Source organism: Atractosteus spatula, chromosome 4, assembly GCF_055471065.1.
Source record: "Atractosteus spatula isolate fAtrSpa1 chromosome 4, fAtrSpa1.hap1, whole genome shotgun sequence".
Taxonomy (NCBI): domain Eukaryota; kingdom Metazoa; phylum Chordata; class Actinopteri; order Semionotiformes; family Lepisosteidae; genus Atractosteus; species Atractosteus spatula.
In genome coordinates this window covers 49754028-49766909 of record NC_142709.1, presented here as the reverse complement: position 1 = coordinate 49766909, position 12882 = coordinate 49754028, and the positions used below count along the sequence as shown (strand labels likewise).

General features: G+C 43.1%; 1 protein-coding gene across 1 annotated transcript in view; it reads right to left on the bottom strand.

Moving 5' to 3' along the window:
- sh3rf3 (SH3 domain containing ring finger 3) overlaps positions 1-12882 on the bottom strand; it is a 167202-nt gene that overhangs the window by 16565 nt on the left and 137755 nt on the right. Inside the window, exons 5-7 of the mRNA XM_088914287.1 lie at positions 10328-10437; positions 6772-6942; positions 3535-3788 (exon numbers count right to left, since the gene is read on the bottom strand). Of these exons, the coding sequence (XP_088770413.1) occupies positions 3535-3788; positions 6772-6942; positions 10328-10437 (535 nt within the window). The remainder of the gene's footprint in view (positions 1-3534; positions 3789-6771; positions 6943-10327; positions 10438-12882) is intronic.

The window sequence follows — 12882 nt, the reverse complement described above, 5'->3', positions numbered from 1 at the left end:
CTACATCTGTGATTCAACAATGTTCTGATTTTGTTTTGTATTTGTATCAATTTTTGTTCAGTGTACTTCTTCACCACTTAAGCTAACTTATGATTTATACAAAATCCTTCAAGCAAGGAAACACAAGAGTGTGTTTATGGGATTGGGGTGGGTTGAATCCTGGGTTAATAAATACATTTAAATCATGGAAAGTTGAGACATGACTGTCTATGAACCTAACAATCTAGTCTGGACCACTGGCACACTAAAAAGATCTTTCTCTACAGCTACTACACTTTAATTGGAGTTCCTTGCAAGCAATATTCAAATTAAGCTCAGATGGTGGGCAGAATTACATACACAAAGTATCGTATACAATCAAAATCACTGTTTACGTGGCAGCAGACCGAGTCATCTTGCGACTTTCAGAGTGCAACACAACGCACTTTGCACACACAACACTTTTAACAGAGTATTTCCTGCATGAAGACCTTGAATGGTAATACTGTTTCCTCTCTGACTTTAAACAAGTTTGAATTCTACTTTCTTTGTTTGAAATTAAGTAGCTCTGTGGGATTAATCCGTCTGGCAGCAAATCCAGGGTTGTTGTCAGCACTTGAGCTGGACTTTCTGTGACCAATGCTGGACTTTGTCACGTGCTAGTGACAAATGTAAAGTGCTTCCCAAAAATCTTCAGCTGCTCTCTCAGAGAGGGAATCAATTGTTTCAAATGCACTGATTTCACTTAATAAGTTAAGTGACTTAAGAGAGACACAGTAGACCATGAAGAAACGCACGCACATTTTTACTGGCTTTTTATGATCAGTTGGAACCCTTAGTACCTTTGTACAGTCTAGGCTCTAGAATAATGTTATAAACTACCAGGTACAACCTTCTGTCTTTGGCTATAACATCTTTGTTCAGTAAAGCCTGTTTGTGGGAATCTCTGGGGGACACAGATTCCCCTTTTGCCTTTTACATTAAATACTGAACATAAGAGGCAGCGCAAGGACACTGGTCTCTTTGCTCAATAACCAGTTATTAAGATTCGATTCCCATATAAACCACTCTAAATCAATGGACTCTGTCCAATCTGGAACAGAAACTTCCCTTTTGTAGATGAGGACAGTGTTATTGTTTAGAATAATTCGAAGGTGGTCTCTAGTGGCCTATATAAACCCTCACCATCAGTTGATGTACTGTATGTACGGCACTTACTTGACTAATGGGAGACCATTCATAAGGGGTCTTCAGAGAACTGCTCCTTTATTCTGATGACCTGAGAGTGTTATAGTATGGCTGTGTATTTAGGCAGGATGAAGTTTTGTCAATACTATCTAGGTTTCTGGGGGACAATATCCTTTATTCTTCTAGTGTATTTCATGTTAAACAACATTTACAGGTAGATTTAGCTGGCCACCTGGTTCACAGGTGTACAAGACCAAGCAGGACCCTGCCAGCACCTCACAAAGGCTGGAGAGAAGGTGGTAGATGCCATCAAAGCCCTGTTGATCCCACCTTTAAATACTCCTACCTAACGGCAATTATTGGGGTCTATTGTTTGGGAGGGTGGCAGCTGTCACCTGGGTAAGGATCATGGATTGGGGGAGGAAAAGGGAATTGCTCTTTTGTTGTTTGCTATATTGTCCCCAAAACTAAAACTGACTGATAAAAAGGACAATTGGATTAAAAACAGATGGGACTGATTTCAAGCATCTTTTTAATATCAAGCAAAAGCAGCAAAACTAAAATTAAAATTGCTTAGGAAAGTGATGGCAATCGCGGAGATCTACAAACTGACATCTTAATCTTGCAGTTTCACAGCAGTTCAGCCGTCATCTGTCCACATACAGTACTTCTTTCACCACAGTGCTTCAGATGTGATGGATACAGCTACACAACAGTGGTAATCCATCAGCCCAGCATCGACTCATTCGTGCCAGTTTAATGCTTGTTCTTATTGATCCTTGCATGCTTCTGAAGGCCAAACCATGACGCCCAAGTTCAGGAACACACAGAATACCCTTTCCCTTAAAGCCATAAACCAATTATTCCTGTCTTCATCGAAGGACAAGGGACAGGCGAATGATGGGTATCTGCAGCAGCCTTCGCCAGCTGGCAGACGTGACTGCGCAGATCTGAAGGCTCTTGATGAAGGCTCTGCAAGGCTTTCTATTGGCTCCAGTATTTCACTCCCCCATAGAACAGTGGTCACCAACCCTGGTCCTGGAGGAACACAGTCTTTTCTGGTTTTTGCTCCAGCTCTGAGGTCTGGGTCACAGGCTAATTGATTTCTAAGTTTCTATATGGGGCATATTTCTGCATTTGCATTTGAATCCTAAGTTACTTCACTGTCACTGCAACAAGGAATGTTTTTTGGCATAACTCTGAACCCCCTAGCATGCTCAGATATTATGACAAGGTTTAATCGGGGAAAGCTGCTATTTGGCAGTCTGTCTGGGCACCCAGCTGTGCGCAGGTAGTTTGCTTCCTTTGCCAGGAACAGGTCTGCCAAGTTGCAAGAACCGTGATTTTCATTTTTTGAAGAGCTTTGCCAAGAACAGCTAGAGAAACAAAGGTCATTAACACGAAGTATAATCTTAAAGAAGCAGAACTGCAAAAAGGGCAAGTCGAGACTCTTGAACACATTTTGTGCCATGTCACTGTTTTTACAGAGACAGTAAAAGATAGAACCACCAAATAAAACTGTGATAAAAAAAATGAACATAAGAACATGTTTTTTTCAGTGCTTGCAATAGGACATTAGGAGCAAATGGACTGAATATAATCAGAATGCCACATAAGTGCTTTTTAAATTATCAGTCTTTGCTCTGACAGTAAAGCATAATACTCCCTTATGGTGCCAAGGCCTTATGTGTGCACGATGGCAGCTTGTGTCTGAATACCACATTCCCCAGAAGGCAGTGGGGATTGACCTGCCATCCTCCATGACCTGACCAGATGAAGGAAGACAACTGGATAAGTGACACTTAAAACCTGGAAACTGGAGCCTCTGCCTTCCCTGAGACCTGCTTATTTAAAAGATCTTGTTAAGGTTGAATGCACAGGAATCTCAGGGGTAAAAGGGTAAGAACAAACCTAATCCATTCTTTTTAATAAGTCAACAGTGGTGTCTGCAAGGGAAGGAAATGAAGAAAATTTAGCCCTGTATGAGTACAGCATAAATCTCTCCACAGATGAAAGGGAAAGCCATGTAACTGGATTTAAAAAGATATTTAATTGCAGGAGAGCGACATCAGCAGATGGTGTTTTTCCTAAGCAGATAAACCTAGAGAAAATATCATTAACGCCTACTGCAGCTGAAGAACGGGAATCAATGAAACACAGCATATAAATCCCTAAAACAACACAATGTTTTCCACTGCCTGGAACAGAGGAACGCAAGAAGGATTACCAGCCAGGGGAGGCAATCTTGCATGGCTGCCTGCGACAAAATGGCAGAGGGGCTCATGGAATGGGGGTGGGGTTAAGGGAAACAGTGCCGCAGCATGAAGAGGAAGATGAGCGAGGGCAGGCGGCAGTGAGGGGGCTCACCGAGCTGCAGGGCGCTGCGTGCCTGGCTGACGGTCTGCTGGCCGGAGATGCGGAGGCAGTTCTTGAGGTGCAGGGAGGCTGGCTGCAGTTGTGGGGAGGTGGGCGGGGCCGCCGGTGCCGGGCCAGGGCGTGCAGCCGAGCCCAGGAGGACGGGGCTGGACGGGCCGGCGGACTGGGGGGAGCTGGGCACCACCTTGATCGCCTGAGCCGAGCCGGGGAGGGCAGTGCGAGGCTGTCCACCCGCGAACGGAGCCCTGCGGCATGGGAGAACAGGGGAAAGGTTACAGAAGAGAGGAGGTTATTTACTCCACCTAGCCCGTTTGGTAGTTAGTAGTCTAACTGGTCCCAGGATCTCTGCCAGGAGACTCTTGAAAGAAACCAGGGTTTCGGCTGGGTAGCTTCTTCCACACTCCCACCAACCTCAACGGCATGAAAACAAGAAACGAAACCCATGATTATGGGAATTTGGATCCAAAAAGCTGGCAAGAAAAGATGCACCTCCCTACGTCTCTACCTAATGCAAGGAAATCCTGCTTAACAGGGCGAAGACCACAAACTTTTAACCTACAGAAATTGAATTGAACCTGTATGCTCAAAACAAGGCTTTGGTTTCAGAATTCAGAAACAGATCTCAAAACCTTGGTTTCTGAAATAAAATGAAGGATCAGCAAATGCTTTATTAGATATTTGGCATATGTTAAATTGAGTCGTTTAATTCTATACTCATCTTTTAATTTTTTATGTTGATGGTGAAACCTAGAGAAAGATGTCAAAGGAAAAAGGATAATGTTACTGTCTTGATCCCCACCTACTTCCTGTTCCCTTTGGCAACATATTGACAAATTGTGATAAGTGGAAGAATATGGATTAGCATGTTAAATGTCGCAGACCTGACGGCAGGTCAAGATTGGCCAAGGGCAACAAACTGAATAGTTTTAAAAGCATTTTATCTACTCCGGAAACAGGAATCCAATAGCGTCTAAATAAAAATCCTGCTTTAACTGGAGGAAAATGTTCAAAGTTATTTGAATTTTACATTTCAGTAATCCTATACTATTCCTAATTTGACTGTAAGGTTTACTTCCAAAGCAATCTGTGGAAAAAAAATGAAATGATCTGATTTCAAAGATTAACTGTCACTGCATTGTGATCCCTTGACCTGCTATATTCCATTAAGCATGGGTCTGGACCATGACAGGTCTGCAGACTAAAAACTGACAGGTCGTATATCCTTTCCCACCCCAAAAATTCAAATCAATCAATTGTAGGGAAGTCTGCATTAGAAGAAGCATCAAATGAGGCTGCTGTTGTTCTGTAACCAATTACCCCTTTCTTGCATACTGTTCTTTACTGCAAGCCTGGTCCTGGAGGAACGCTGTGTCTTCTGGTTTTCAGTCCAGACAAGCTTGTAATCACGGGCTAATTGATATTAGTTTTCCGTCTGGGGCACATTTGTAAATTTGCTTTCAGCTCTTAAAAGGTCAAATGGGGTTTGTAATTGTTAACACCTACGTTTCAGGCTTTCAGAACTGCTCTAACTCAGGAGTGATGAGTGTAACGTAACCAATCAGACCTCTGAAGAAGGAAAAAACACTCGTTGTCTGATGCACGGTCATTCCTACCGATGTCTAATTATTATCCACGGCTCAACTACAGTAGGAAGAGATGTATAATCAGAAATGAGTTCCAGGCACTTGGCTAGCAAGTTTAGGAATGCCTGCATAAACGTGTACTGAAGTTGCTGGAAACTATTTTTATACAATATTTCTGACACTGACCAAAGAAGCAGGTTAAATAAAAGTCTAAGCAAACAAGAAAATCAATTAAGTCATCAGTTAGCACTGGAAATGCAGATCTCAGCTGGAATGAAAACCAGCAAGCAGTGTTCCCAGACCCAGCTGGGAACCACTGTTTGCTAATACACTGCACAGTAGTATGCAAGATTAAAAGCCTTCTTGTGGTTTGAAAAAAACACTGTTTATTTGAAGCTTAGTTCACGGCTTCCTGGACAAAGCCCTGTAGCAAAAGGGTTAATAAACTGTCTATTTTTTAAATTTTAATAAGAACAATAACTTAAAAATCAATATATTAAACAATCAAAATATTTTCTAGCCTACATAAAACAGTAGAAATGTGTGCTTCTGACTTAACTGCATATAAATCTCTGAGTCAGGCTGTATACAGCATTTGGAATTTATATAATCTTTTATAATTTGGTAAGAAATGGTGTGATCCAGGAAGGAAAACCCGGGATTTTGGCATTTTCTCAAGAAAATTAACCAACCATTTCCTTCCAAAAAATATTTTCTAAAATTTTTTTGGCCATATTGGAGTAGCAGTGTGGAATTCTCTTCTGATGAAGAAATACAGAATTGAACAATTGGGAAAGAAGAACAAGTTAAATTCATGTGCTAAATAACAGACGAAGTCGAACTTTTGTGTTGGCACTGTAAAGATCACCTGTACTCATTTAGAAAAAATGGTTTCTGTTCCCTACGTTGATGGTCCTTTTTTTAAAAAGTGTTACATTTTACTTCTGAAAGATGGTCATAGTATTACAAATGTCATAAATGAGACATTTTTCTATTCTGAACAGGTTCCATTAAACCAGCCATGGGAAAGGTTTAATGCAAGATGATCGTGCCCCTTAGAATAAGGCTAAGCTAGTAGATATCTTTGAATGTCTGTTCAAATCCTACCAGGAATTTCCTTCCTGTCTCATTTCCACAGCCCTCTTTAGCAGAACTAATTAATTTTTTACTGCAGTGTGGTGAACTTCGTGAAAGCATCACCTCTGCATTATGTTAATCAGGTAGTGGAAGTCTATTACTGCTATGCCATATATTTTCATCATTTCGTGACAGAACAATTTCAACTACTCAGTTCTCATCATGAGAAGCCAGCTTAGATGGGTATGAGAAGGCTCTGTTGATTTATTACGATACTTTCATTTTACTCCCTGCTCCATCTTTGCATTCCTTACACCAGATCGTGATAGTGTCGTATATTTGAAAGACAGTGCAGTGCAGTCATACAAATGGAAGAAGCGCTAAAAAAACAAAGAATGCACCTTGTGTGATTTCTGTAAAAATATAAACACCGGATGCAGTTTGCTCTAGCAATTCAAATTCAAGTCATCAGACACTTCAGGACTGACTGTATTACTAGCACTTCATGCCAAAACCAGGGAGGTCTTGCTTTCCGTCTCCCGAGAAACCCCCTTCCCCCCGCGCTCACCTGAACACAGGGGTGACGTAGTTGCCAGGGAAGACTCCGGAGGTGGCGTTGCGCAAGGACAAGCCCTTGAACCAGCCGTCCTGGCACTTCTCCGTCACGCGGTACAGCTCGCCCTTCCGTAGCTCCAGCTCGTCCGTCTTCTGCGGCTTGTAGGCGTACATGGCCACATATCTGCCGGGACAACCGCGGAACAAGTCAAGGCTTGGAGTTTCATTCCAACTTACATCCAACTTACATCCTCGACGTTTGTGTCTTTTGTAATTACTGCTCCGTAAGAGATGACAGCCGCATAGGAGCGTAAGAAAGGTCACAAATGAGCGGGAGCCATTCGGCCATCTAGATTATTTGGAAGTAGTTAAATTATCCAAGGACCTCATCCAGCCGCTTTCTGAACGAAGCCAAAGTATCGGCTTCAACAACAAGGCTGGGTAGCTTGTTCTAGACCGCCCACAATCCTTTGCGTAAAGACGTGCTATGTATCTGCCAGCAGAACCCCAGTGACGTCAAGGCTTGGCCACCTGAGTTGGGCCCAGTGGACTGAGCTGGCACTGAAGAGGGCCAAGAGTACACTGCCACTGGGGTGCCAATGACTGACCCCGATCTTGGCAATAAATACTGTAGGTTAGGAGTGCACTGAAAGGAAATCCGTTTCTCGTTTCCATTAAGGACAAAATTCACTCTTTGGGTGATTTTTAAGGGAGTCTTTATACTGCAGCATCTTAAGAGATAAAAGCCACACAGGAACATATGAAATGTTCAAAATAGTAGTTAGCAGTTAATTAATCCTAGGATCTCATCCAGCCTTCTCCAGAAAGAAACAATATGGCTGGGTAGCTTGTTTCACAATTCTGCAACCCTGTGGGCAGAGAAGTGCCTCCTGTGTTTGTTTTAAATGCACTTCATAAAACACCGCACCTGACAATTAACTTTTACGATCTTATCACGTGCAAATTTAAAAGTACTGTAGTCACACTGATATTAAAGTCTGTACTGCATGTTATCTTTAAAAAAGAAAGCATTCTGTATTCAGTTTATAAGTTTACTTTTGATAGTACCCAGGTTTGTGGAATTAATCTTTAAATCAAAAACATGGACCAATAAAGAAGTGAGTCCATAATTTATTAAACTGACAGACACAAACAGGATGTGATGAACACTGAGGATTTTCACCTACGAGTTAATCTGCATTCAAACGCAAAAAAAGACCCAACAAAACAACAAAGCTAGGCACCCACCGCAGACGGTTTACTTCTCAAACCACAAAGTGGAAACGTGAGGTTTGATACAAAAAGCCTTTTGGTAGCTATGGCAACAGCACAGTTAAAACATAATTGTGGCAGCAGTTTGTCAGCCGTCAGTGTGTAGGTAATCTGTCCAGGACTGTTGACAGATTCATAGAAACGGAGTACACTGTCAGCCTGTCTTTAATGTGACGTCTGTAATAAACGGAGGCTCCGGGATGCAGCACTGATGAGCACAGTATTTGGCAGACAAGGAGTGCGGAAAAAGGGAAATATCTGATAAAAAAAAAGACAGCACTGCTGGATCGTGGCTCCACAGTTTCTGGAGTTGCAGACTGGATGAGTTTCAATTACATTCTCCTGCCTCTTTTTTTTTTTAAATACCCACTTTGATGTCTGTCTTACTGTACTTAAAATAAAATGAAGACGAGAATGGGGATGGGAGTCTATAGAGGGAGGGGGAGTTCAATCCAGCAGAAGAGCTGCAGAGCTCTCTCCGAGGGCAGACTGCGCTCAAAGGCCCAGATGCTGTGAGCTGGGCTTGAGCCTGAGGTTGGGCTATGTCACCTGCATGCCAGGCGGGGGCGCACAAATGGGGTAATCATCTACAGCTCTCTCGGCTCTTAGACTGCTCTTGGCAAAGCAGTAGGTCAGTCTCATGTCTTCCTGGGCGCCTGCAGGTGTGCAGCGACCTCAGGTAGGTACACACCACTCCTCCAAGTGGCATCACCCCTTCTGTAGGACACTGAGCAGCTTGCCAAACATCAAGAGCCTACATCAGTCATATCACTTTGGCCAGCAGCCATATCTCTCTGCAACTCACAACTAGCAACCCACTGAAGCTAAGCAGGTGTGAGCCTGATCAGCACCTGGATGGGTGACCTCCTGGGAAAAACTAAGGTTGCTGCTGTAAGAGGTGTTAGTGGGGCCAGCAAGGGGCGCTCACCCTGCAGTCCATGTGGGTCCTTATGCCCCAGTATAGTGACGGGGATACTATGTAAAACCGAGGTCCTGACTCTCTGCGGTCATGAAAAATCCCAGGGCGTTTCTTGCAAAGAGTAGGGGTGTAACCCCGGCGTCCTGTCCAAATTTCCCATTGGCCCTTACCAATCATGGCCTCCTAACAATCCCCATCTATGAATTGGCTTCATTACTCTGCTCTCCTCCCCACTGATAGCTGATGTGTGGTGATGTGTGGTGAGCGTTCTGGTGCACTATGGTTGCCATCGCATCATCCAGGTGGATGCTGCACATTGGTGGTGGAGAGGAGTCCCCATTACCTGTAAAGCGCTTTGAGTGGAGTGTCCAGAAAAGCACTAGATAAGTGTAAGCAATTATTATTAATTATTATTACATGGGAAACAGATTCAAGAAGAAACTCTGCCCGCCCTCAATCTCTCTGTGAAGAACAGATGTCGCTTCTGCGAGCTGAGAAAACTTGCTATTCTGCACCAGTTTGGCGTAAAATTAGACGTATAAAAAAAAGCTTTAAGGAAAGTCTGTTTCTGCTGCCCGTTTTAAGAATGCCCACACAGGCATCCGAGAATGAGAAACCACAATTTTAACCAAACTCAGGACAATGGCCCACTGCTTATTTGACCCATTCACATCCACCCTCACTGATTGCCTTTCTGGAAAAGGACTTGCTCCTGTTGCACGTTAAAATAAAATTATACTTCTACAGAAAAGATCTTCGAGGCAGCAATAACCCAGGCTTTTAAATAAACATTTACCAATTTCAGTTTTCAGTGTTTGACTAAGAAAGCACTATTTGTTTTTGCTGCCTTCCTTTTTTAAAAACCCTGCGCTTGCTAGTCAGTCCTGTTGGAGTTCAAGGCAGATGTCATTCTGTGAGCCTTAGACATTGTGTTTCAGCAACATAAAGGGTTAAAACCACAACACCTGTGTTTTTCTGCCTCGTGTTATACAGACACTCTGGAATTGGATGCGTGATGACACTGCATTTTGGGTTCCTTGAGGCTCTCATTCTTTGACTTTTGTCATACGGGACTGGTAAAGAGTTAACGGATAAAGCTGTGCGCACGCAGGCCAGCAGCAGAAGCAGATGCTGAAGAAGCACAATGAGCTTGCTTGACCAATCCTGATAGTGTATATCTTATCTGTAATAATGCAGCCTTCCTCAAAAAAAAAACTGCACAATGAAACAATCATGCAGAAGGATGGCTTCAGTTCAAATAATTCTTGTCCTGGTCAGTGTTTTTATTACCAGTAGGTATATTTTCACGATCACAATGGGGATAACTCAACTTGGTCTTATGACATCAATGCTGTGACAAGCTCAGTAGGCGACATACATGTTGAGAGGCAGCTGTACTTTGGAAGCGGTCCCTTGATCTCCAGACACTCCGGTCACTCTCGGAGGAACACTGGTGACCGCTGACGTCCCAGCGAAAGAGGAGGAATCCTGTGGGAGAAGAAAGGTGAAATGTCACCTACTCGTGAAAAGACACAGCGAGCTGTTATTGAGCAAATAACACGGAGCTTGAAAATCAGGTGCACTGTGCACCAGGAATGGGACCTCTTCCACTGAAGAAAGGTTTGAAGCCTTATTCCCTTTACCCAAAGTGCGTAACTGAAGCTGAGCAAGTGAGCTCTGCCATGGGCTGAGCATGCTACAGAGGTTGTGTTTAATGATGTCCAGATTGACCCAATTTCCATCGCTCCTCCAAGGGAGGCAGAAATGAAGGCAATATGGATGCAATGAGCTCAGCTGCTTAGCATTTCATTTCTTACCAATTAAGAGTGAGATTTACTCTCATTAAAACTCATTAGATCTGACACTTCCAGGGTTTCGGCAAATGCATTTAAAATACCAATTATTGTCAACAAAGGATTTTAGTTGATAACTTGATGCAACGCAGCTTGGAGGACCTAATTATCCCGGGTTTCCAAGGAGGTGGCATTAGCAGATTTTCTAAGACGAGCAGCCAGAGCCAGGAAAATGCCAACTCATTTTCTAAACAGCTGCAGTGCAACACGTCTCATTAATTCAACGTCCGTGTCTCTGGAGCCTTCCTCACACACTTTCCTTTTACGATCTTCAGCCTCACATTGTCACTTAAGGAAAAACCAAATTAGAGCCAAGTCCAACAATAACACACATCAGAAAAATATTTGGTGTACAGCGGTCCACAAGTTCAATTTTTCGTTTTGAATTTTCAAAAAGGGAATAAATATGATGTGGTGAAGCAGTCAACACGGATGTCAGATTGACCGATACAGGGGATCTTCAAACTGAAGGTTACGAGCCCAGATTACTCCATCCAGAACCACCTTCCTTTGTACAAAAGAGCCACTGTTATAAAACATATGAAAGTCTACGCAACGGCAGTAGCACCATAGTATCATTTATTTTCAAAAGGTACAGAAAATGCAGCTATCGCTGTTCCTTCACAAAATATCTAAGCGATTTTTCTGGAAAATGTCTTTTACCAGCATCATCATGTCTGGAAACATCATGATGTGTCATTTGCTATGAAAATTCTGTCTGCTGAATCGATTAAAATGTGAAAACTGAGGAGTCTTCCTGGAAACCAGCATCCTAAGCACAGAAATTAAGCAGGATTTTTTTCCCCGAACTCTGGAAGGAAGAGGTAGAGAAAGCCAGTCTGGATGTAGATGGATGTTTATTTATGACAGCAAACTCAGCTATGAACTCTTTCCCACACTATTCCTCCAGCCATCTCTCACTACTTGCAAATTAGAGAGTGCCTCCTCCAGGACAGTCTTCTCATAATAAAGACCAGCTTTGAGCTTCACAGCTTCAGAGACTTGCTGTGGCAAAGGAGTATATGTCGTTGATATTGCAATTGTGGGTCAAGCCTCCCGAACAAATAAGGGTGTCCCATGTGGAGCTGGGAGGTGTGAACATACAGCCTTTTAGACATGAGGCGAACACCTTCCCGAAGATGCCTAATCCATCCCAATTAGTCCCTGTGTCACCCAAGTCGGGTTTCCTCATCTGTTAAACATCACATGTGCTTTCTCCCTGACCTAGGGAATTCAAGACAAAGCTGACCTGTCACGTTGAAATTGGATAATTCATTCAGGACTCAAATGAACAAAGGAGAAACAGCTGAGGCTCGGCCCTGTCCTAGAGGGGGCTGAGGAGACTGCTACCGTGATAAGAATTAACAAATCAAATTCCAATTTTCAGAGTAAATGTTAAAGAGCTTTTATCATCACGCGAAACTGGCCAAATCGTGAAGCGTCGGATAAGCTATGCTTTCTGAACAGTGCAGGCTAAAGTCCCAGGAGATGCCCATCTGAGCCTGGGGACTCAGAGGAGGAGGAGAGTGGGGACAAAACTGATATTGCCAATCCAAAAAGAGGAGGAGGGTAATGGGATAGGCATGACTCATTTCTCTGTTCCCCAGTGATCCGCACTGAGTAGGAACAGTCTGAGACCAGATGGGCTGTGGTTGAACTGATCTCGGGTTCAACAGCACATCAAAATCCATCGATCTGGTTTTAGTGCCCTCAGAGAAGCTAAGAGTCTCAGGGACACGCTCTGACATTCTGTTCATCTGCGGTGAGACGACACTCAAATTGTGCATTACAAATTGAGTCGAAAAAAAAGAAAGGAACCATTAAAATAGTAAAAAAAACAATGATTTCCAACAATGAGAACACACGAGAAATATTCGTTAGCCTATCTGGTTTGGTTCAATCTTTTAAATGGACTGTGAAACCACATGGGTTTCTTTTCCAGATGTTTGTCCGTGCATTCTAACCCCCCAGACGGCCATAGTAAACATTCTGTTCACGGTCCTGGCTCACAAAATCAGTGCGTTATTGACTCCACAGAGAATGTAGAAATCTGATCATGTCAGCAAACATGCAGCACTGT